The sequence below is a fragment of the Diplotaxodon limnothrissa genome, linkage group LG7 (assembly GCF_057381915.1).
Source record: "Diplotaxodon limnothrissa isolate DT_005_m linkage group LG7, D_limnothrissa_male_GT1.1, whole genome shotgun sequence".
Lineage (NCBI taxonomy): Eukaryota > Metazoa > Chordata > Actinopteri > Cichliformes > Cichlidae > Diplotaxodon > Diplotaxodon limnothrissa.
Window position 1 is genome coordinate 16,157,369 of NC_140602.1, and position 26,471 is coordinate 16,183,839.

The 26,471-nt window shown below is 40.7% G+C and overlaps 1 protein-coding gene across 1 annotated transcript; it reads left to right on the top strand.

The window, feature by feature from the left end:
* Positions 1 to 6,465: 6,465 nt before the first annotated feature.
* Positions 6,466 to 25,890, top strand: alx4b (ALX homeobox 4b). The gene is made up of 4 exons (XM_085357557.1): positions 6,466 to 6,808; positions 16,697 to 17,010; positions 25,176 to 25,304; positions 25,570 to 25,890. The coding sequence occupies exons 1-4, from the start codon at positions 6,466 to 6,468 to the stop codon at positions 25,888 to 25,890; spliced, it is 1,107 nt and encodes a 368-aa protein (XP_085213683.1).
* The last annotated feature ends 581 nt before the right edge of the window (positions 25,891 to 26,471 follow it).

Sequence of the window (26,471 nt, forward strand, 5' to 3'; positions counted from 1 at the left end):
ATTAAAAAAGACCTTATATATAATAATTTCCATCTCCATATTTTTTTTCTTGTACACCACTACAGTAGCTTTGCATTATTCATAATTATAATAGATGTATGCTGATCCTTGGTGCGGCCAATCAGTTATAAGCTATCAATCCCCAGTTCAAGCCACCTTTCTTCTGATTGGCTACTTCTCACAAACAGAAGGTTTGAAAGGTGGTGGCCATTACACTATTAATGATGTCTGCTTTGAGTGACACCATACAGAGACTGGGGTAACAAAAACAATCTGAAAATCAGGATTGAGAGTGGTCTTAAGTGTGAAAGATTATGTACACATATACTGAACTTTTAGTCTAACGTGAGCATCCTCTCTGACAGCATGTCTCAAGGAAAGGTTTAATCGGTCTTCTTTAAAGTGCTAAACCTCAGTGAGAGCAATTTAGGTTATCTGTGTGTGTATACAGTCCTTTTAATACAAAGTGCAGTGAAACTTGGGCTAGAAAAAAAATTGACATAATGTTAATAATGCTAGTTTATTAATGCACAAAACAACTACCTGAAACTTGGAGTTTAAGTTGAAGAGAATTAATAAGAAGCACAGATGTGGCCATGTGAGTGAAGAAAATAATAATGTGGCTTAAAATAAATAAAATCAGAGGTGGTCAAAAAGTTGCAAACCTGGTGGACAAAGAAGCACAAGTCTGTTGGATAAACAGAACAATAATTTCCATGATGAAGAAAAACCTCTTTGTGATCAGTAAGGCTCTCAAGATGCAGATGCACATGAGGCTTAATGAACCTCAGAAGGTTTATTGAATGGTGCACAGCACTGGTAGACCTCAAAGAAAGGAAAAAAGAAAGACAAGATATAGTCTGATAAAGCAGCGGGAGAAACAAAAGTATTCTTTGTGCTCCAATTCAGCCAAATTCACCAGACATTTCATCATTTAGCAAATTGTTTGGCAAAAACACAACAAAACAGCTTTTCATGGTGAAGAGATGGAATATCCTTCATGGGCCAACTCAGTCACCCGATGAAAACCAGACTAACGGCAAAAAAAAGGCCTTCATAAGTGAGAGCTGAACTTGGCTGCAGGCTTTCGCTGAATAAAATATTAAATATTTTGACATTGCTGGACCGAATGTATATGTGTCCAATTACCTTTGAACACAATGACAACACTCGGCTCATTATTACAGTACACATATTCTGTTTCAGGTTGAATGGTTGATATTTGCAGTAAGGGTCTAAACACTTGTTTCGTAAGTTTAGACATTTTATCCTTTTAGCTTTTTTGCATCTAAATGCACAAGGACTAATTTGTACATTCATATAATACTGTTAATGGATGCAGATGTAAATGTGGTTATGGAAAAAACAGCAGTGGTAGTCCAGCAAACGATTGATGGATTTATTATTTCCTAAATTCATCCACAGATTATTTTATTTTTTAGAAAATGGAGAAATAAATGATCTTTATAATTTCTCAGACCACAACATGACACCTTAAAATTGTTTTGTCTAAAAGGAAGTCCATATCCCCAAAATACTAACATAAATATTATGTTGAAAATATATATTTTTTAAAACAGACAGCAGCATCATTTATGCCACTTGAAAGACTGAATATCTGACATTTTATCTTTTTTTCAATTCTTTTAAATAAAATTATAATTAACCCAAGATATGTGTTAACTTGAGAACAGAATCATGACATTGGAGCTGGTGAATGTTTGGGTCTTTTTCTTGACAAGATAATAATGTGATTAATTTGTTGTCAGCAGTTATTCAACATTATTAAAAATGTGCATCATTTGTACAACAATCAAAGTGAAAAACTTTTGAGATCACATTAATTAAACCTAACAGTAAACCTTAACACCATTTTTAAAAAAATCATTGATTAATAAATTTTGTTTAATAATTTGAGCTATAATGCATGAATAAAAACTCATAATAAAATCCTCAAACCTTTGCTTACATTCAGCTAATTGAAGATTTCAAAACTGAGGCAGTAAAAATAAATCCTGACTAATGAATTAACTGTAATGTGACAGATCTGTTAGGATACAGATTGCAAAGAGGATATATATTATTTCCTTAGACGTGTATCTATATTTTCTGTTGACTACGACAGCAATGGTGAACGGACGTTTGCTACTCTGTGTCTCCATCCATGGCTGAACCAGATATAGAGCTGAGTGATGAAGGCAGCACAACGTTCACTCTGTCTGCCCCTACTTGGTCCTGTTTATTGAATTACACATCAGTACAACCGCTGCCTCTTTTTTCTTCCCCCTCATCTCTGCTTAATTTGATCAGAGAATCTGCTGATGCAGTGTGTGGCCAGCTCATGTGAAACCAATTTAAAGCTACACATAAAAATCTGCTGTCCCTTTTACTCTCACACACATATACAAAGGGCGTGGTGTGTGCTATTTGTCAGACATGCAGAGACCCATTTCTATTAATACTCTGCCTGTATATATCTAAGCAGGGGACAGCAGGTGAAAGCTGGGCACTGCATATAATTATGGGGCAACAACTGTGAGCAGAGTGATGTTTACAGAATGACAGCAGGTTTAGGAGGGCGTTTTCGTGGAAACGTCAGTGAGGTCCATTATCTTGTTGCTTTTGCTACTGTATAAGGTTACTCAAACAACAATGGCAACGTGTTCGGACAGAAGAAATTCAACAAGCAGTTACAGTAGTGACCGTCTTGTGTGCTGAATTCTTCAAAAGCAGGCCCCTTCTGGACATTATTAAGAAAATTACGCTGCTGTGAATACTGCAGGAATTTGTGTCTGGTATTGTTTTTCCACAGAAAAACAAAGTTTGATTTCCAAGTTTAAAGTTGGAAAAAGTCACACACACACACATGCACACACTGCTTCTCCTTTACTGAAAAACACAGAAAATTTACAGTAACTTCTGGACACAAGATGTTTCCTACTTGAAATGAAATTATATTTAGTCTGTGTGGAGAGTGATTAATTTACACACCAGTTCTCGTGTCAAAAAACAAATCTATCTTTCTCAGTCACAGAAAACAGTGTTCCTGCACTAATGCTGCAAGTTTTTAAGCACCAACATGTGAATGAAATAACAATAAGCAAAAACATTGAGGGGTAGAGAATTTCAATATAGCCAAAAGTACTGTGCTGTAGCAGGGGTGAATGCTGGTACTCCATACAGCAATGTCATCCCTAAATTAGACTGTGTCACAAAGGCAGAGGGAGATTTGATCTGAAGCTGTGATGTGACAGGCTCGTCTGAGGAGTCTCAGCCGGTTTATGAATTTCCAACATTACTTTCTATAAGGTAACTGGACATCACAGGAAACTACGACATGCTATGACATGTATCTGCTAAATGAACCAGTGATCCATCTGCATGACAACATTAAAATCACAGTCATCATTCCAATAGTTTCATATATATATATTCCCAGCAAGCATAGAAACTCTCTGCGGGGTGTATATTTCCTGTCCCTCATGTCTATAGCTTTCCCACTTTCAAACAGAGCATGGCAACGCTGGGACTAAGTAATCTAACCTAAAGCCCTCTCTCCAGCCCATTACCGCTTCGCCACACCTCTCATACAAGAAACTGATAGCCGGAGGATTCTGCTGCTGATGCACACGAGGCCTGTGCCAACACAAACCCCAGAGGCAGAGAGCTGCTGCATCAGTGCAGAGCCCGGCCGCTCAGTGGTGAATACCTGCTGGAAATTAAACAGGCAGGTCACCGTTAAGTGAACCTTTCACGGAGAATGCCATGCATTGGTGATGTATATCTGTGACAGCTGAGGCTTTAGCCTGTAGCAGTAGAATGGTTTGTATTATGGCTTGCATATACACTGTAGTAAAGGGAAACTCTGTTATTCCGGTTTGGAGAGCTGTGTGACAACCGTTAACTTCTTGTTCCTTAATTGTGACACGATTACCTTAAAAAAATTGTATTTTCTTTTCTTTTTTTGTGGGATCTTACTCTGAAAATAATAATAAAAAAAATATAGAAATACAAATGCACAGCAAAACAACTCCAAGTCATACCACTTATATTGATTTCCTATAAATGAGGTATAATCATGCATGTAGAAATTCTCTCTTTTTTAAAATCCTGGACATACACCAGCTAAACACTCTCAAAACAAACCTCTTTATTTGCAAAGAAAAGCCTGGTAAAATTATAAAATGTGCTAACTTTAATACTCAAAAATCCAAATAACAGAAAAGGGTTTTTCAAAGGCAACAGGGACTTTCGGTTTTAGCGCATAAAAAATATCTAAAAATTATTTATCTCTCTTATCATTAGAAAACAGTGCGAAATGAATAATTACAGACTGCATTAAAAACCCGTATGTTTGTCTTGTCTTCTGTCTCACATCATAATGTTGATAACGTAAACAAACACTGATCATTCTGTGGGAGCCAAGCTTTCTGCTGCTTGTTTATATTCGTGTGCTTCGTGCTCTCGTCGAGACACGAAGACATAAAACAGCTGAAATAAACTGCAGGGATCTGAAGTATAAAAGCCGAACAGGTTTAATCGCCCCTCACATTACCAGCCGCAACACAGGCTCAAAATAAAAAAGAAAAGAAAATGACTAAAGAAAAGTTGGGGTCGGTGTGGTGTGCAGCCAGAGTCATACTCATTATATCTGAAATGTCTCTTTGCGGGAGACTTTTACTAACAAAACAGTCAAAAGCCTCGTTAAGGAATATCTGCACAGCCGGAGAGATGCCGGCGGTGGACAGGACATCGCCGACAAACTGCACGTGCACCGGGCCTCAACCGGTCATTTGGCTCTTTTCTTATTTTACAAGTGAACACATTTAAAATGTGAACAAAGGGACCTCCTCAGAGAAAGAAACATAATGCATACTAAAAGATTACTGCTTCGGGCAAAAAAGCAACAAAAACAAACCGCTAACAGCTTAAAAATAGAGCTAATTCGCTTATTGGTGTCTCTTTTTATTTTATGTTTTAAGAAATTCAATCCTCCTGCTGGCTGAGTATACTGCATCATGTTGCTAAACAAGAGCCACAAATAAAAGTTATAAAATTAATTAAACCTGAAAGAAAGAAAGAGAAGAGGACTCGAGAATTTAGATTAATAAAAATAAATGCAGAAACAAATAATAATAATAATAATAATAATAATAATAATAATAATAATAATAATAATAATAATAATAATGTTTGGCCAAATATTAAGGGACTATTGCCGTATACTACCATGTCACCATGTGATATTAATGCGAATCAGACACGCTCGGTTGCGCCAGATTGTAAAAGATTTGGGATTTATTTTTCTCATTTTCGCTGTCTCTCAAACTCTTAGGTAATCTTGACAATATCCTAAAATTAAGGACGTGATTGGAGCCAGCTTAACCAATTTGACTACCGACAGACATAAAGGCCCATCTTGTTTCCTTAACCGCTTCATTCCAGCGTTTTATAGTCTAGAAAAGGCAAATTGCCGGCGCGGCTTCGTTGTACCAGATCTTTGCGCACGAAGCCAAGTAACCTATTTCAGCGAGCATGATGGGCTTAACGATTCATAATTAGGCCAATTCGATATTTACAAGTGCTCATTTTCAAATGGCAAAGCTGCTTAATGATGCTCTGATTCTCCTTCACTGTGAATGGACGTGTGCGCAGTAACGGACCCCCCCTGATAATGCGCTTCGTGCGGGCCTCCACAACATAAACACAAACAAAACATTTATGCAACACTGAAGTCTAACGACGACTGAATTTAGGAGCTGTTGCTGCTCGAATTTCCGGCTTGATCCATTTACACTTGTGCTGTTTTCTCTCTTTTCCCCCACATATTTGGAACACAAATGTTTCCACAAATGTCATTTAATAAGCATCTGGCTTCCCCGGAAAGGAAGGGAAGAGTCCTTTAAAGGTTAATAAAAACATATAATTTTTTTTCTCTAAGTAGGAGGTTAAGGTCCTACGCCATGCAACAACGGGAATCAAAGCGGTCATATTCATCCCCTAATTGCATTAATGTCATGTGTTGTATCTCCCGCGTGTTTACAAAAAAAACTGTCCCCCTTCTGAGCTTGACCTCCCATTTCTACTGGCTGCATAATAGCGGAGGTTGAAGCTCGGTGTGGGCCCTACTTCAGACGTGCGTCGAGCCTGAAGGTCGGAGTGCTGCGTGTGCGTGTGTCTGATCCACTGTAGGCTACTGAGGCGGCATCAGCTTGAGGAAGGCATTTCTCTTTACCCCGACAAACCTTCAGGGGGCTTTTAGCATTTGTTCAGTCTGCAGTCTCTGGAAAACATCTGATTCATTTTTTAACCAGTCCCAGATGCGCCAGTGTGAGAGTGTGTGTGCATGAGCGCGGCAGTGTGAGCCTGTCAGTGCGAGAGAAATTTGGGAGAATATCTGCTGTCTGTAGAAGGGGAGGGAAACAAGAACCGTGTGGATTTTTTTAAAAATATATCTTTTTAGGTATGAACGCAGATACGTGCGTCTCATACTGCGATATGACATCGATGGATTCATATTATAGTACATCTACTGCGCAAAGTAGAGATCACCAAGCGAACCCTTTCAGGACTTTCCCAACCACTGAAACAAAATACAGTCCCACGTTCATTCCGGGTAAAGGGCAGGCTTACGGAGAGAAGTCCAGGAGTCCTTTCCAGCCGGACTGCCAGTCACTGGATGGCGCTGAGGAGGGCACCTTCAACAAATACCAGCTCTTCATGCAGCGACCGACCTGCAAAACTCCCCCGGAAGGCAGCAAGCTGCACCCGGACAGCACACACAACGGGACGCTCATCTCCTGCTATGGTGAGTGCGCACAAGACAAAGTGCGATTTCTGCAGGGAATATATGTGTTGGCCAGAAATTTAACGGAAATGCGAGGCAGGACCGGACATTTGCAAGCAATAAGTGCAATTTATAGTATTGTCTAACACACGGTGTGAAAATAAGCTGTCAAAGTAGAGCAGAGAGGAGGAGAAAGTGTGCGCATTAGTGTGCCATAAGTTCGTTTGTTGAACCCATCAGCCTGACTGGAGAAGCCGAGGTATGAAAAGAAAACACATTTTGAAAAACAGACCTATTTTCTTTGAGCATAACTGGTTCTGACTCAGGAATATAACCTTCACATTAAAGCCCTTAAATCCGGATAATTGCAGAAAAAGTAAATATTAGAAGTAGGCTGATTTTTTTTTTTTTACAAGTCTAGTGAGATTAAAGGATTTTAGGTACTTGTACATCTGCAAGGTGACTTATAATTAATGCATCAAACCTCTGGGTTTTATTTTGATTTAATGAGGCGCTTTGACCAAAGGCAGTTTGGTATTTTTGTGCCTTTAAATCGACTTTTTGTCCGTTTTTTGCGCACTGACGCTACAAAATAAAAGCACTAACGCAGAATTTTGTTTCCTGTGTCTGTCACTGCATCGCTGGACTGGCGAGCCCGCAGCACCGCTGTGACTATTCTCACTCAACTACAACTGCAGCATGTTATCGTCAACAATAAATTATCTTGATCGCTGACAAATAAACTCAACTCGTGGAATATTGCTGTTATTATTATTATTTGGGGCACTTTGAGACCTGTCTGCGTTACGCGGAACCCTCAGCCTTACAGCCTATGAAACATAAGGCCTAATTTTTGGAGAATTTTTTGGATGTGCAGGAAATGGGCCTATAATTTTCTTTCCAGCAAGTCCTGCTTATTCTGTGAGAGTAAACACAAAAGGGCAAATTCTTCTTTTTTCAGGTGTCTTTGTTAATATTAATTAATCCATTTGATGGAGGTTTATAAGCCAAAAGCAATGCTTAGTTTATGTCCCTTAATTGTCCGTGTAGTCAACTTCGTACCAAATGCATTTAAATAGCGTTTATAATGAAAGCTTTACAGTTTTGCGACAATCGACAATTCTGGAGCCACGCTTAAGGTCGGCAAAAGAAAAGGTTCTGCTTTTATTAAAATCAAAACAGACAACTTTATTAAGCCGATGAATCCGATTCAAATTATTCCGAGTAACAAAATGTCAAAAGGGCAATAGGGTGAAAAAAGTAACAGACAGTAATCTTAAATATTTTTATGTCATATCTCTATAATATTCTACATCAAAAATCAGATTTTGGTGAACACTGAGGCAGACCGGTTGGCGTCAATTCCAGATGTTTACCACAGTGATATAGACGAAAACATCTGTTGGGATCACAGCTAAAACTAAGTGAATCGAGTCCTTTGCAGCAATCCATCCTAAATGCATCTAATGCAGTTCTCACTGAAGTTCAGAAAAGTTCCAAAATTTGAGATCTAAAAACTGCTCATTACACATAATGAATAAAAGTGCTTTGGTCTAATTCTGCTCTGCGTGATCTGCGAGGAGGAGACCGGCAGTATACATTTTTGTATAACCACCATCACACAGCCACAAAGTGCAAAGTGTTCTTTTTTGTTCTGAGAAAAAAAAAATGGTGTCACTCTTCACTTTAGTCTGAACTGTCACCTTTTCTGCCTCCAACATTTTCAGCACCCCTGCACTGAACTAAATCGACTTGGCAAGTGCATTGACAGAATCATTTAAACACCATCATTAAATGCAACATTGCCTCCCTTGAGGAGAGCTGTGCAATGTTAATATTGAAAATGTTGCAGCCAGATGAAGGCATCGTGGCTCTGGGGAGGATACTTTGGGGACTTGCCAAAGCCTCAGGCGTCAACAGGGTTGTGCTGTTATGTGTGGTCCTCAATGGGAGATATATTGCTCAATACTGATGCTTTATCTCCATCATGATGACAAAACTGTCTTGTCCCCAAAGGGAATTTTGAATGTGGTAACTTCAGCTACGGCTCTAAAGCTGTTTATGGCAAATCTCTATGTCATTCTGAAGATTTTACATGAAATTGTTTTCATACATCAAAACACCCAAAAGAGAGGCAACCAGCTAGGCCATCTCTTTTAGATATGTATTAAAACTGCCATTTTTTAAATATACATAAAGTGCAAAGAACTGGAATTTTATATTATCGTGGAATGTATTTAATAACTGCTCCATAATATCCACATTTCTTCTTTTAAATTTACACCTTTGATTTAGGAGATCCAAAACCCCTGAAACACCTTTACATTCACATGATTTCAGTGCAGCTCAGTACAATTCATCTGAGAAAATTGTAAAGTTATAGAAATCTAAGAAATATTTTAAAATCCAATTTAAATATTAATCAAAATATTTCAAGCTTTTTTTTATTTTTATTTTACTTTATTAAAAAATAACATCCAGGTTCAGGTGGTGTGGATATACTCTTAAATCTTGTTTATTAATAATACAACGTTGTCTCATAAACCACGTGTGTAGAAAAAGCAGAAAACAACCCTGACTCAGCAAGCATGAATCAACATGCAGCCGTGCACAGTAGTGGCTCCGATCGGTGGGACTGTTCATTCTAAGCCTACGTTAATCAGGTAGACTGTCCTGCAGTGAAGACAGGGATGGAGCCGACTACCTGCTCACATGGCGATGAATGAAATAAAAATCCCTGGAGCTGATCGAGAGCTGAGGAATGCAGGTCAGCGCCGCAGGAGAGGGCCGCATTAATGCAAGGCAGATGTGCATTACTGGATCCTATAGTTATTATTCATACTCCCCAAACATCAGATCTCCGAAGCTACAGAGAGTCCCCAAGATGACAAAGTGGGACTGGTTTACATAACCCTGTCTCAACAATACCTTGTACAAATAAGCAAGGAGTCAGAAACAGACATGGAGATTGGGTAATGATTTGAGAGACTCGAGAGAAATGAGAGGGTTTCCAGGAAAGCGGCACATGTGTGGGAACGACTGTTTACGTGCACAGCACTTTATTGAACTCACTGTTTAATTTTAATTAATTTCAGTTTTTTGCCTTTGATAGGGGCTGCTCGCTTCAGAGAGGAGATCATATTGTTTCATGAACATAAAGCAATCATTAGAGTATTCTCACTCAGTATTTATAAAATGAAAGTAAGGCTTAAAGGTGGCAATCAGAGAGACACTAGTATTGTGGTAATACTAGTACAACTCGGGCTAAAGGCTCATATCCTTTTCGCCTCTTCACAAAATAACCAAAGCAAATTATACACTCCGAAAGTACAACAATTGTCAATCTTTGTTACTTTTAAACAACCCCTCCTCCTCCTCAGTGGGACATTGAGCATCCTGTGATATGTAAAACATTTTCTCAGCATATGAAAACCAAAACACAAGCTCAAAAAGTCCTGGCAGCTCTTTAAAAGCGTCCTGTCAAAATACAGTATTCTAAGTACGCATTAAAAGGCTTGGGGAAGTGATGTCACAGGATACACATGTGCTGATGACTAACACATTGTGTTGATTTTAGCAAAAACGCGAGCGCCAGAGTGACACCTGTGATCGTACCAGCATGCTTCTGCGAACCAGAATAAATTCGAATACGTAATGAGTGAATGCTTGGAAGCAGTGGCTCATATAAATGTGTGACTCGGGACGCAAAGGAGCAGCAACTGGCCCGCCATGAAAAGAAATATACATCCATATAGCTTTGGCAACCCGAGATCTTGTACTGTGGGGTGTTGTTTTTCTCAATGTCAAGTTCCTGCTTGTATCTGTTCCTGCATTCACTCTTTCTGCTGTGTTTTGCTGCTTTTATGCTTAAACATTCAGTCATCCCTCTTGCAGGCGAAGGTAACACACATACCAAAAATAAAGCGACTGACTCGGGCCAGCTGGCACACACTGTGGGGCCTGTTGTGCTGAGTCTGGCTCTGTGGCTTCACCTTTACTACTTTCATCAGTTAAATCTGACTCTAATCTAACCTCTGCAGGGTTGTTGAACAATGCGAACATATGGCCGCGCAGGACTGTAGTGTGATCAAAAAGAGACATGGGAATGGCAAGAATTTGCTTGCCACTGTGATCTACTAGAAGAGAGGGATTTTGTAATGATCAACCTAATTGTAATGTTGCAGCATTGCCACATTACATTGCCAATAAATAACATTTGCCAAGAGTGGCAAATGTTATTTATCTTAATGCTTAATATGCAGTTTATATACAGTTCAAACACGTGAATGTTTTTCTCAAGATTCTCCACGTTTAAGAAAGACACTTGTGTTCTTCTTCCACTAGTTTCCCCTCAAACGACCTTAACCCCACAACTATTTTTTGCGCATTTTGATATGAGACAGTGAGCGACCCAGCCCAAGGTAATATGACAGCAGTGAGGTTTAACAGAAAGACTTTTTCTGTTTCCCAGGGAATCTGCATTCTTGCATGAGCCGCTGGCATCGATCTCTCCTCAGGAACATCTGGGAGCCTCCCTTCCACTGAGGAAACAACAGTCAACATCAGGTCTTAGAGCGCGGTGCAGAAAAAAAATAATCCGGGCCGAAGCATGTCTGCGAGCCGACATTAACTGTAAATTAATAGTCACCTGTTGACAACCAAACCTGAAGGAATATTTGACTTTATTTGGTGGAGTGCTGCTGTCAGCTCCGAATGCTTTGAGAGAACATTTCAGAGCACTTTGTTTAAAAGCATTCCCTTCCCTATTTAGTGTTTGGTCATTAACCCTTCCCCAGGTTACTAATTTATAGTGTTTCTTTTATTTGGCTTCACTTGACCCTCCCTGTCCCGTTCCATAAAAACCGAGAGGGTGCCCTGTTGCTTTACAACCAGTTAAATTACACTTTGATGTTTTCTCTCTGTTTTCAGCAGTGATTAAATTGCTGACCCTAGTAAACATCTGACCTCGGCTAAATGAAGAGGTCTGCAGCTTGTCACAGAGAAACTGGCACATTGCGCAGATGGTGCGTTCACATATACGTTGCTGAATGCTCAAACTAGAACAACTGTCAAAAACACATTCCTGTGAATGCCAAAAAAATTCGGAGCCAGCGCAGTGGAATCTTGGCTCCCAAAAGAAAGCAGTGTGTGATGGCTGTGTTCTCCGGAGCAGCGTGCAGAAGAGACAGCTCAGCATGCGGGAAAACTGAAAGATGCTTGTGGGAAAGGATTCTGTGTGGTTAGCGTGACAGAGAGAAAAGGGATGAGTTTGGCATACTAGACAGACAAAAGATGTTGATTATTGCAGATTCCAGTGTAAAATATGGTGGTAAAAGACTGGGTTAAGCTCAGAGACTTAAAGGGAGAGTTCAGCGTGGGAAAATCCCTGATTAAGTCTCTTCTTGGATCTGATGGATGAGACAGTTATTAACACTTATAGGGATGTATGCTGTAGCCAGTTAACTAACTGTAGACTAGTAACTAGTTAAGCCCAAAATACATCTATAAATAGATTTCAGGAAGAGCAAAATACAGCCAGGTGATCAAAACTGACTCGCAACAGTCTCAATTTCTCCTGCAAAATCGCCAAAGAACAACGAAAGAACAACAAACAAAGTTAAGGAATCTTGAGGCAAATGATTGCAAATAGTCAATACTGCTTTATGGGATTTCCAGTGCAATATACTGCAGTATAACAACATCAAATCCCAACCTAAATGAATGGAGAGAGACTCATAACCACAGTTTAAACAGTGTAAGGGGCATAAAAACACACCACTCAGATCTGATGAAATCTGTTTAGATGAGTGACTTTGCCTCAAAAAAATGTTCCCCTTTAACGTTATACTTCCACCACGCTTGAGCAAAGTTTTACCACATTATGGATGAATTTACAACCCAGTCCTGAGTGCTGACACAATCACTGTCACTCGGTTATCCCATCAGAGTGCTGAAAATGGGATATGAGACACAGCATGCCACCACACAACTGAAAGGGTCATGAAAGTTAAATGTGTGTGTGCATCAGTGCAATAAAACTGGATTGAAATATATGTTTCTGGGTTCAGCTGATATAAAGCACGTAGCTCAGGATGGCTCTTTGGATGCAAGGGCAGGACAAAGCCCCTCTTTGGTAGTATCTTTGGCAAATTCCCCTATATATTTCTATTAAGGATTCTTTGATTGTCATACCCTACAATGTTTCTGTTAAAGGGCATGTTTTTTGGATCTATGCACAAAGAACTGAAAATGACAAAGTTTTTACCAGAAATTAAGTTCACCCTTACTGCTTCCATGGGAATTAAGAGGGTAAGTAGGAGCCAGGCACTGCTAATCAAATGCATTTGAATAATTGATCATTAGCAAATGTGACCACCTCTCTAAAAGTAGAAGTTTTAGCACTTTGCTGGTTTGGAGCATTCAGATGTGTGTTAACACAATGTTATCATTACTGTCCCAGAAAATCCACTCCAAGGTCAGAGACAAGAGCGACATTTCAAACTCTACAGTCCTCACTGAGCATGTTAGATGTTAAAGTTCAAGGCAGTACAATTAGAAAAAGACAGAATAAGTATGGCTTGTTTGGAAAGTTACTCTTCTCTCTAAAAGAAAAATTTAAAAAATGGCAGTACGGCTTAGGTTTGCACAGTTGTATCTAAACAAACCACGAGAACTTAGTGACCTTTAAGCAGAGGAGGCCAAAGTGGAGATGTCTGGCTATAATGCACAGTGCCACGTTTGGTGAAAAGAAAATGCAGCAGATCCACACAAACACCTCATACCAATTGTCAAGCATGGTGGTGGGGGGTTGATGATTTGGGCTTGTTTGGCAGCTACAGGACCTGGGCACCTAGGATCACTGAGTCGACCAGTGAACTCCTTTGTATACAAAAGTATTCTAGAGTCAAATGTGAGACCATCTGTCCAAAAGCTATAAGTTGGGCAAAACTGGGGTATGCAAACAGACAATGATCCTAAGCACAGCAGCAGATCTAAAGCAAAATGAGTGAAAAAGAAAAGAATAAAGGTGTTACAATGGCCCAGTATAAGCCCGACCTCAACGTAATTGAAATGCTCCAGAAACCAAAGAGACCTTAAGTTCTTGCTACAAACCTCAAGGCCAGCAAACCTCAGTAAAATGAAGCAACCTTATAAAGAAGAGTGGGCCAAGATTCCTCCACAATGATGTGAGACATTTGGTAAAGTCATACAGAACACAATTATTTCAAGTTATTGCGGGTGAAGGTGGTTCTACAAGCTACTGAATCATGGGGTGTACTTAGTTTTCCTCTTTTACATGACTATATGTTATATATATGTTACTTCCTGGTGGAATTTTTTAGTGACAGGCAAGCAATTTACCTCATCTTTCCAGTCCTTATGCCTTTAGCAGGCTGCTCACGGTAGCCTCACATTTAGTTACGGTTATGGGATTGGCATTGATCAGTGGATCCAATGTCTGGATAAGAAAAGAAATATGTGTATTTAACAAAATGTTAAATCATTTTTTTAATTGCACTGACAAATTGGAGTACCTCCCACACTCCATCCTACCCTTTTCCCATCTCCTCATCTGTGTGCAGCTGCAGTCTCACAGGATATGTGCCCCTTGCTCAGGGGCATAACTGGATTTTCTCTCACAGATGCAAATGCCAGACAGGAACCTGGAGTTGACCTGTCTTACTTTACTAACACTAGAGCCATGCTCCTGCCCAGAGGCAGAATAAAATGACTGTACGTAGCTCGAGGATACGAGGCCAGCTCAGGGGTTGGTGATGTCAGAATATCTGCCTGCATGGAGACTGTAAAAAGATCTGACAGGTAGGCCACTGCTGTATGAGGACATGAACTCCAGTTGGGCAACGCTGTGTTGTTCCATTAGTGTTTCAGCCCATGTAGGTCTGAGCCAGAAAGCAGGGAAGGGCTGCAGCAGTTCTGAGGGGATGACTATTGACATCTCATTGTGGGACACACAAGCCCAAAGCGTACTAATCCATGAAAACAAACATGCTTGTTGCAGACAACCACCGCCTAACTTCATCACCCTAAAACTATTCAGTCATCTTGTTAACCACTAAAAAACAAGACTCTGTGACTCACTGTGTGTCAAAAGGTGTCAACTCTTTCAGTGAGGTAACTTTCTAAGAATGACACACAGCGATTACTGACGTTACTCAGAAGAAAAATGCAACGTAACAAAAGCAAATGCATGCATACAAGCCCATAACTTTCAATCATTTGGCACTTCCTAACTCTGAGAAAAATTCTGTTGGATTAAAGTAATGGTGGTGTTGCACAACACTCACAAGTCTGTTTATATGGAGGAGACCATTATGCGCTGGTTTCAGACCAATACAGTTAGGACAGGGCACTCTCCATGCCCATTTGCAGGAAAGGCAAACAGAGGCTGACCGAGCACACTGTTCTCACTGGCCTGCAACCAGAGCCCTTCTGCTTATTTATTCACACGGCTGTTTGTTTATTGAAGGAGAAGGGACAGCTTTCTTCATCTCTTAAAAGGAAACAAAAAGCCAGCATGTGCTGACAGGAACAGAGCAAGGTCTGTAACAAAATGGATGCACTGAAAATTGAAGGTGACAAACACAATGTTGTTTACATCTCAGGGGGAAGGCCGTGGGGTAAGCGTGGTTGCCCCCATACACAAGGCCCGCCATACACACGGCCCGAGACGCACAGGATTTTGTGTGGCTCGGATTTCAGGTGGCGTGATTGAGAGATGTGAGGGGAGAAGGGCTCGAGGGTTGTGTCGCAGGTCACACCAATGCGTCGTGACATATCTTTCAAACTTTCTTTCCTGCTGCACACAGACGAGGCCTTTGAACCTTAAAATAAAACATCACAGAGATGATGTGTGCTTAAAGTAAATGTCATTTGGCGGGGATGCTGTAATGTGACGATGAGCAGACACTCTTGGTGGCTTGAATGTGATCATTCAGCCACATTTTAAAGACACGTTGCTCTAATGAATGTTCTAACTGTAAACGTGGGACTATTACTGAGAACACATGGCGGTTTTTATTCATCTGTGAGATGGTCAGAAAGATAACTGTCTGTTTATTATTACACAAATGAACTGATTTCACAGTAAAGCCACACTTTAGTCAATTTTGAGAATGTTTTCTAAGTTGTTAACACCTTATAATACGAACAGCGACCAAGGGTGTAATTGATATTTAATCAAATGGAATTTCAGCACATTTCATTTAAACTTACAAGGCAATTATATTTACATACAAATACTTAAAGGTTGGTACTCTAGAAAGAAAGGGGGTAACAAGTTAGGTTTTTACAGGAAAAAAGAAATAATTATACTGTCAGTAAATTTAAGTCGTGTGTGAGTAATTTTAAGAACTACGTAAATATCGTTAAAACGTTGCACTTTTTGGGTTGCATTATGGAGTTACTTAATCTTGTCTTTTTATATCTTTATATTTCTACATTGTTATTTAAAAGTCCTAATGATGGTGAGCATCATGGTTCATAATTTTGTATTATTTAATTGTCCTTCTCTTGTAATTAAAAGGCAAGGTACCTACCTTTAAGTATTTATATATAAATATAATGACACTGTAGTTTAAATAAAAATACACTGAGATTCCATTTAATTACAGGGGAATTACACCTTTAGTTGTGGGTATAGTTATAAAGTATTACCTTCATCTTTTAATGCTTCACCCAAACGCTTGTATTTTCACATTTTAAATTCCACATTAAAGTTTTGAGCAGTAACAGGAAGCCACAGAAGGAGTACTTGAGCGATTTAGTGCTTGAGAGCATTTTGAACTAAAAAAGAACGTATAAAATTTGTGTGGTGCCCCTTTAAAAGAACAAACTGTTAAAAATAAACGCTTTGACCTCTTCTTTACTTTTCTTATCTCCAAAATACAGGAAAGGACAGCAGCAGCCTGACAGAGTCTGAGTTGCCCCAGAGCGTCGACCCTCCTGGGATGGAAAGCAGCTACCTGAACCTAAAGGACACTGGAGTGAAGGGGCAGAGCGAGCGCCCGGGGTCGGACCTTTCTAGCCCACTGGAAAAAAGCGAGGCCGAGAGCAACAAAGGCAAGAAGAGGCGCAATCGCACTACGTTCACCAGCTACCAGCTGGAGGAGCTGGAGAAGGTTTTCCAGAAGACACACTACCCTGATGTATATGCCCGTGAGCAGCTGGCACTCAGGACAGACCTGACAGAGGCCCGTGTACAGGTGAGGATGAAGTCAAAACAGAGGGTTACGCTTGAAAAGCACCTTTCTGCATTGACATAATCTAAGAAGTCCTTTATTTATAAGAGAAAATGAATCTCTGTCATCTAATCAAAATATCACCAGATTTTATTTATGTCATCGAAACAAATTACTGTAATACACAATTAATCTACTTTATGACATATCCCCGTGTTGTTGTTGTTCCTATATCAATCACAAAAATGATGATCCAGGATCAAGATTGCAGCTGACCAAAACTATCACTAGCAACTTGATAATATATTTATTATATTGTATACATTAATTAATAAAAACAGTTGTAATGCTTGTCCCAGAAGAGACTTTTATATGAACAAAATCATTTCTTTTCGTTTTCCTCGACAGTCCAAAGCAACATCACAACAGTGTGATTGGTTAGTTGCACTTTTGGACAAACATAATTATGATGATGTAAGAACAACACCAGCATAGAGATGTCAGACAGACTGGGTCACATGCATAACCCCCCACCCCCACCCCACTCAGAGTCATGGTTCAGGGAAAAACAAACAAACAAACATTAGGTGTTTTGATTCTATTGGCACTGTAATAAAACATATGGTTTAGGAATGAGCATGATCGTGTTAAAGACAATGTTGCATTGCGAGTGGGAAATTAACAACTGTCTGTCCACTGGAGAACTTTGAGACTTTAATACAAACATATGTCATTTCCGTGCACTTGCTGAAGCAGCTGATGGTGTCCTTCTGTCTTGTTAAGACAGTTTCCATGAGTACAGTTGTTTGCACGCTGATAATCATTGGGGGAACTGACAGGGAAGGCTGAGAGTTACAAAGACTGTTCCTAGCATTAGACAGCAAAGCCTATTGTTCTCCATCTGTCTTTGTGCCTGCCAGTTTTAGATCAGAGTGGGATGGAGGAGACTTAGGGAATACGCTGCTCTTAGCACTTACACGGTGTAGACTCTGGAAAGGGTCAGAGGCCAAGGGTTTCTCCCCACACCGCCATGTTTAAACTACTTCGCTGCACAGCTCTGGAGGCAACGAGGGAAAACACATGGAACACCATCAAAGCTATTTTGGCATGGATATAAAAAACACTTTGAGATGCCAGTTTCAATTTCCACACATAGTCCGAGACATAGTCAGGGACAGAGAACCGGGCCTGGTCCTTGTGGTGGTACAGTAAAATAAGTACATTCATGTTGCATTCACACAGACCCATCTATGCCCCAGATGGATATAATTAACGTCTTCATCTGACAGGCACACTGCAGACTCTGTTGAGTCACTGTGAGGTTTGACCCATACTTCTAAAATCAAACCCTAAATATGCACGCAATCAAGACTAAACCCCACAATTTCAACTGAAGGTACATTGAGACAAAGTCCAGGGATATCCAATTGTTGAATACCAAGGGGCACTCGATGCTCGGAAAGCTATCGAGAATCCTTTTCATCTGCAAAACAACAGCAATTGAAATCCAGAATACAGATGTTTTCTGCCAAATTGCTAGTGTCAAGGTCCTACGGTTTCATCCTCAGTTTTGATGTTGAATGTCTTCATAAAATCAGGCTGCAGCTTTCCAATAACACAATCTGTGACTTCTGGTGCCATTACTTTCTTTAGAAGCAATTAGCTCAGAGCCTCGTGACTTGAACTTCACCATACGGCCTACTTTTTATTGAGGAGGAGGAGGCTGTACGTGATTGACTGCTGAGGCAGTCTATCAATTGCAGTGGTCCTAGATGACAGAGATGAGGTGAGACGGCTGGACTTCAAAGCTGCTTTTGGAGTTGTGGACTCTGCCCTCCCTTTCTCCCTCTTCCTTTCTCTCTGCCTGCTGGCTCTGGAGCATAAATAAAGCTCTTTAATGGCTCTGTAAGCTGCATTTCGCTGTCAGCGTCTTTAGCAATTACTGTATCACCGCCAAGCTATTTGAGCTCCAAGACCACTGAGCCACCTTCTTTGCAGATGTCTGCTAAAATAAAATAAACAGGAGTCATGAGTGTGTGTAGTTGGTAAATAGCATCATTTTGGGTTTTATATATTATTAACCACTGGTGTTCATCATGACAAACAATTAAGACAATTTATGTTAATTGGAAAACTGCTTGCACAAAGACAGCAGTGACCAGTTTCTCAAGAACTGCATGAATTTATAAGTCAGGGACTATGAGAGATGGAGCAGCAAGGGACACATCTGACTCCACAATGTTCCCCGAATTATCTCTCTGCCAAACTATTTGGCAGGGGTCTTGTTCCTACTGCCGTTCAAAGGAAAAGCTACGTAGAGCAAACTCTCTGTGAAACATTACACACTCAGAAACCAAGACAAGGGAAATATATGTGCTCAGAAACTGTTTATGAAAAAGCTTCCAGTAAGTGCTTGAGAGGGTCCAGGTTAAAATACTGCATTTTTTGGAGAGCAACTTTGAAATGTGAATATAACATGGTATGCAAATGTGTGTGATTCTGTGTGTATGTGTGTGCACGCCTGGTCCACTGCTCTTGTCTGCACGCCTCTCAAAGGTCAGAGGGGTTAGCTGCGGAAAGCCGAGGGCTTAGGCATCAGGAAATTAAACATGAAATGAAAACAAGCTCCAGTTTGAACATTCTCCCATCTCACTTTCCAATATCCCCACTTCCCCTCACTGACTTAAAACGGAGGGAGGAGAGAGACATGGAGAGAGGGGTCGGAGTTGGGGGCGGGGTGGCGAGGGACAGAAGAGCCTGAGCTTCAACACAGGAGTGGGAGTACAATAACGGCGCTGGGTGACTGACAGCAGAGCTTTGAAATATGCGATTTTTAAATATTTTTGATAACAATCTAAGACCAGAATCAAGAAGGTCATTCATCAGGCTCTGTTGCTATTCTGACAACATTTCCTCAAAGAGTTTTATAAATATTTAAATGAAATGTGACTATTTTCATAATACAGGTAACCAAAAATTAAGGCTAGTTTACAAAGACGGAGGGAAGGGCAGTACGACTCTGATGGTTGATCCAGCAGATGCTCTTGTCCTGCATGTATCTAAATATTATAAAAATCCAGGAAGTCTAGCTACATATCATGTGGTGCCAGCACAGTATGAAAACTGAATGAGGCATCTCTATTTGTCAAAATCACAATTAAAATTAAAAACTTAGGTTTGCTGAGAAAGAAACACGTATTTTTCGTGCAGGGCCCTGAAAAATTCTTGAAGAGTCTGAAATGGCTTTAGAATATAAGTAAGTTTACATTGTGATTAACTGTTTACAATGTACCTGGCTTGTACCAATCACTGTTGTATCAATAGACTGTTACATTTACTATAAAACTAAATGAGGGTACCGTGGACATCATAAAGACCTTGTGGTTTACCTGTGGCGAGTTAGTAAATGGACAAACTTATACGCCATCTTTCAAACTTTGCCAGAATTGCATATATCTGGAGGAAAATTGAGTCCTTGAGCTGGTAATACATTAATCACATTAGTAACATATCTTTGTAGAACTGAGGCTGTAATGAAACTTAATGTTGCTGTTTTCATGTTGGGGCTTATATTTGGAAACTTGTGATATTATGAGCTTGTGCAACCAAAGAGCCACCAAAGGAAAGGCATGACAAATCTTAAACAATAATAGATCCCAAATCCTCAGGAGGAGTATAAAATAGACCCACAAACCTACTTCCAAACATATGATATAATTCAAAGGGCTCCAACCCCTCACCTTGACATTGGGGTTCAGTCACAACCTCACATATCAGCTTACCACTCAGTAAGGGTGAGCTGTTCTCTAATCTCACCAGCTGACCCAAAGAATGTCGGAGTCAGACGAGACTTCTTTACGTCAGTTTCTTGCAAAAATACAGACATATGGATATGTTATTCACTTTGACTTTGCTAGGAGGTCAATGCATCTAAAAAAATGAGACGATGAGTTTGCAGGTTAGGGTGCTTATAGGTGGTCTTATCTCATATGTTTAAAGTCAAGTCCTTACTATAAGAAAATCAGCATTTTGCAAATATGCATTTGTACGACAGTGCTCAATTCTGCCACCAAACTTTATTGTTGACTGAGAGAAATGGCCAGAGACAAGAGTGGGGATTTGAAGGGGATGACTGAAGGGAAATTGCATGTCAGGGACTGTGAAAACCACAAGCTGATTGGGCTGGGAATCAGCCCAACAATCCAAGTCCTAACCCTTGTGTCAAACCGAGGCTGCCCTCTCTTTTCTCTTTGAAGAAGTTTCCCCCTTCTCTCCAGGGAGGATAAGATTCAAACAACCAACAAATAGATACAGATAAACATGTGGAGACTCCCAGTAACCCCCTCTGCTTTTTCTATTCTCTCGCAAGGAGATGTGAGAAAATTCTACAGAAAAAAAGTTTAACGAAAGATGCAGTTGCTGTGATAATCTGTATGGTTTAATCTGTATCTGTTGACTATTTTGAAACATACAGTACTGTATAAAAGTCTTGGACTACCCTTTATTTCCTTATATTTTGCTTCCAAGGCGCCAGACTTTCTCAGAAGTTTTTAAAATGGTCTAAGGTTTTGTTTGGACATTGGCTCTTTTTTCTCTCTCATTTTCAGTCCAATCTTTCTAACTGACCATTTTTAGATGAATGTTTTTTCTTGTTTGTTAACCCAGCTAACAGTGACTTATGCATCACTCAAATATAAAAAAAGCATCTAACTCAAGGGATATGGGGACTCAAGGGAACTCAAGGGAACCAGTGTTGTATGTAAAACGCATCTTAGTAAAGAATCACTTTTAAATTTTATCTTTAGGCACTTTTTTACTAGCCAACTGTTACAAAAGCGCATCATTTGTTCATATTTATTTTATTGAATCTACAAAAAATGCCAAAGATAACACACCATGGCAGAAGAAGTGGCAAGTCTATCAAAAGGTCAGGTCCTTAAAAAATAGGGGGGGAAATCCAGCAAATACCTGACACAGGACATGTGAGATCCGTCCATCTACTGTTTTACTGGAACCACATCAGAAATTGCCTGAGTGGAGGGGTGGCTGTCAAGAAGTCATTCTGAAGGTAGAGAAACAGGGAGAAAAGGCAGAGGTATGCCACATTACACAAGAACTGGACTGAAAATCAGTGACAACAGCTCTTCTGGAGTGATGAAGGTAGATTTTATATTTCTGGTTGTCGATATGTACGGAGAAAGTGAAGAGAGAGGTAGTGCAGCCTCCTGTACAATACAATGGAGGCTCTGTCATGGCTTGGAGCTGCATTTCAGCCCATGGTGTCAAGGACCCAGTGAGATTTTGATGCAATATCGTCTGGAAAGCATCTCATTGGCAGCAGCTTCAACATCACAATGATCACAAACATACTGACAATGCAGTAAAAGTATACCTGGATAGAAAAAAAATACACTGTAGAACACTACTGCTTATGTAATGGCTTCCCCAGAGCCCAGACCTCAAAATCTTCACAGAGAATAGAACAAAAGACCGCTAACACCCAAAAAAGACCTTTAAATGTCCTTCAAGAAGCCTGAAGAACTATTCCCACAGACCGCTTAAAGAAACTACACGCAAGTTTGCCTGAGAGAGTTCAGGTTGTGTTGAAGAATAAATGTGTTCATGCCTATGCCAAATAAAACAGTACTTTTGCAAAGTACTGTTTTATTTGCTAATCATCTTCTTTTCATTTTAGTTCCCAAAACAATAGGACACACAACTGGGCTACATAAAACAGAATAGTACTAAGTTTGCAACTGAATATTATTTTCATTGTTTGTTATTAGAACAAATGAATTCTTCATTTATTAAAACATTAATTATTTTACCAGGTAGTTGTATGTGTGTAATCAATATCTAGTATCTATTTTTCCTTATTTTTATCCACACTCATCAATATCGTGTAACCCTAGATAAGGAAGAAACCTTTGGAAGAGCAAAAGTGATGAGATTTGTCTTCCAGTATGTAGAACATCATGAATTTCTACAGTGTATTAGGCATCACATCAATTAACACTAAGATTTTAGGGGGGAAATGTTCTTGGGGAGTTCTTTTAGGCTTCAGCCTTCATAGCCATCTTCTACTTTGCAGTCATGGAGAAGTGGACTAAGCAGCCTGCACTTGGTCTGTCAGTAGGTTCCCGAAAGCTCAACCCTCTGAGAAGTAGCAAGTCTACAAATCTGAAGAGCAGTAGTCATTTCATGTGCTACAAACAATGCTCAGTAAAGCTAATGATGAATATACACACATACATATACTCTATGCTCATATATACAGTATATAAGATAAGATAAGATAAGATAAGATAAGATAAGATAAGATAAGATAAGATAACCTTTATTAGTCCCACACGTGGGAAATTTGTTTTGTCACAGCAGGAAGTGGACAGTGCAAAAGTTATGAGGCAAAAATTAGAATACAATAAGAATAAATACAGTACACAACTGTACAGAATAGAATAAAATAAAATACTATATACAGTAGAATAAAATAAAATAAATATACAATAAGATAAAAATAGAATACAAATACAAATACTATATACAACTGAGTAAAAATACAACGATGACAGAAAGGATTATTGCACTTAGTATTATTGCATATGTATGGATGTGTGTGCTTGATCAGTTAAAGTCTTTATTATGGAGTCTGACAGCAGTGGGGAGGAAAGACCTGCGAAATCTCTCCGTCCCACACCGTGGGTGCCGCAGTCTCCCACTGAAGGAGCTGCTCAGTGCTGTCACAGTCTGCTGCATGGGGTGGGAGATGTTGTCCATCAGGGATGACAGCTTAGCCGCCGTTCTCCTGTCACTCACCACCTCCACTGGGTCCAGAGGGCATCCTAGAACAGAGCTGGCCCTTCGGATCACCCTGTTCAGTCTCTTCCTGTCCCCAGCAGAGATGCTGCCGCCCCAGCAGACCACGCCATAAAAGATAGCAGAAGCCACAACAGAGTCATAGAATTTCTTCAGGAGTGGGCTCTCCACTCCAAACGACCTGAGTCTCCGCAGCAGGTACAGCCTGCTCTGCCCTTTCCTGTAGAGGGCGTCTGAGTTATGAGTCCAGTCCAGTCTATTGTTCAGATGAACACCAAGGTACCTGTAGCTGTCCACAGCCTCAATGTCCATACCTTGGATGTTCAGTGGTTGCAGTGGAGAATGCTTGTGCCTGCGGAAGTCTACCACCAGTTCCTTGGTTTTACTGGCGTTGATCTGGAGGTAGTTCAGCTGGCACCAGTCCACAAAGTCTTGGGTCAGACCTCTGTACTCCTTGTCGTCCCCATCAGTGATGAGGCCGACTATTGCAGAGTCATCAGAGAACTTCTGCAGGAAGCACTGGGTGGAATTGTGGGAGAAGTCTGCAGTGTAGATGGTGAAGAGGAACGGAGCCAGAACCGTTCCCTGTGGGGCCCCCGTACTGCAGACGACCCTGTCCGACACACAGCCCTGAGTCCTCACATACTGTGGTCGGTCGGTGAGGTAGTCCAGGATCCAGGTAGTGAGGTGATGGTCCACTCCAGAGTTCACCAGCTTGTCCTTTAGAACCGAGGGAAGAATGGTGTTGAAGGCACTGGAGAAATCAAAGAACATGATTCTCACAGTGCTTCCAGCGGTCTCCAGGTGAGTGAGGGAACGATGTAGGAGGTGATATATATATATATATGTCCTGGTCAAAAGTTCAACATTTGTTCCATGGATTATACAGAGGATTCCCCACTGGATCCCACTGTGCTGACATGTGGGAGAGAGCACACCTTTCTCAGAGTGATTTATGCACGGCTACAGGCCCAGATGTGGATCTGTCGACGCGGGCAGCCTGAAGGGAGGCAGACGTCTGTGTATCAAAGGGAGGAGCTGAAACATGCAGCACCAGGGGAGACTCACCATTTTCACATCAATAGCTCAGTGTGGACGGCACTTTAAAGACACGTCAAGTCTTAAAATCGGGTCTCGGACTTTCATGTGCGGGAGAATTTATTTGCTTCACTGTCCTCATTTTATGTGGTCTTTTACTTTGTCTTTCTTAGCAAGAAGATGGCCCAGTTTTCTGTGGGAAAAACTAAAGCACTCTGTGTACTTTTTAGGAGCTTTAATGGCCTCGTTTAAGAAGGATATTCACATTTCTGTTTGATAGTGTTTGGTCTCTATTTGGTTAGAGGTATTTTCCTGATAGTCTGTTTTCTTCGCAGGTGTGGTTCCAGAACCGCAGAGCCAAGTGGAGGAAGAGAGAGCGTTTTGGCCAGATGCAACAGGTCCGCACGCACTTCTCCACAGCTTACGAGCTGCCGTTGCTCACTCGACCTGAGAACTATGCACAGGTAAATGTTCAGTCCTCAGTGGTGTGCACATTACAGATACACCTGATGGCAGATATCAGAATTGCAGGGCTTCTACTATTAACAGCAGCTGATGTGGCAAAAAAATCAAATCAAATCAAAAATAATTCTGTGCAGGTGACTATTCCCTCGGGATGAATAAAGTATTCTGATTCTGATTCTGATTACTATGGCGGGACTAATATTTTTCATGTGTTCATTTGAAACAACAGTTATTATGAAAATATCTCCTCCTTTTCTTCTCCAGATCCAGAACCCTTCATGGATAGGGAGCAGCAGCGGGGCATCTCCGGTGCCCGGTTGTGTCGTGCCTTGTGACTCTATGCCCTCCTGCATGCCCCCTCACCCTCACGGTCCTGGAGGCGTCTCTGACTTCCTGGGTGTACCAAGTCCAGGAAGCAGCCACATGGGACAGACTCATATGGGCAGTCTGTTTGGGGGCGCTGGGATCGGTGGGGGAATCAATGGCTATGATCTCAATGTTGATCCAGATCGAAAGTCCTCCAGCATAGCTGCGCTGCGTATGAAGGCCAAGGAACACAGTGCAGCCATCTCCTGGGCTACATGATGTTCCAGCCCGATCCCAACCTGCCCCCATAAGGCCCCTGCCCCGGAGCAGCCGTCAGCAAGCACTATGGGGGGAGGAGGCGAGCACTAATGATAACACAGGTCAAATGAACAGGGAGAGACTGTGGAGATAACAGAGGCCACCGCAGCTGCCGATGCAACCAAGACAACTGTGTCTATGATAATCAGCAGATGCTGAAAGTGAGAGACAAGCAGAGGTGTGACTTAGATGAGAATATCACCTAGATGTTCATTCTTGATTCCTTGATCTCTCAGGTCTCATGCAACTATGGTGTTTACACCCCAATAAACCGTTTAACATGACGCTGTTTTCAGTAAAATTCAGCAAACCCAAACCTGGTTTTATTAATGTCCTCATAGCCTTATAGCCTATAATGCCAAGTACGGTATCGTCATTTAAAGAGCAGATCTTGATTCACATCATTTGCCTTCTTCATCCTATCTTTTATACCGACCATCCCACCACACACCATTCTGTTCCACTGCATAAACCAGTTCATTTCTGTACATTTCACTAGTATGTTGTTGGGAGTTTATTTCCCTGCAGAGAAGGGCAGAGTA

Bases quoted from the DNA above. Each gene is read 5' to 3' on its own strand.
- alx4b (XM_085357557.1), top strand. From the start codon at position 6,466: ATGAACGCAGATACGTGCGTCTCATACTGCGATATGACATCGATGGAT. The intron at 6,809-16,696 runs GTGAGTGCGCAC...TCCAAAATACAG, and splicing joins GACGCTCATCTCCTGCTATG to GAAAGGACAGCAGCAGCCTG. The intron at 17,011-25,175 runs GTGAGGATGAAG...TTTTCTTCGCAG, and splicing joins TGACAGAGGCCCGTGTACAG to GTGTGGTTCCAGAACCGCAG.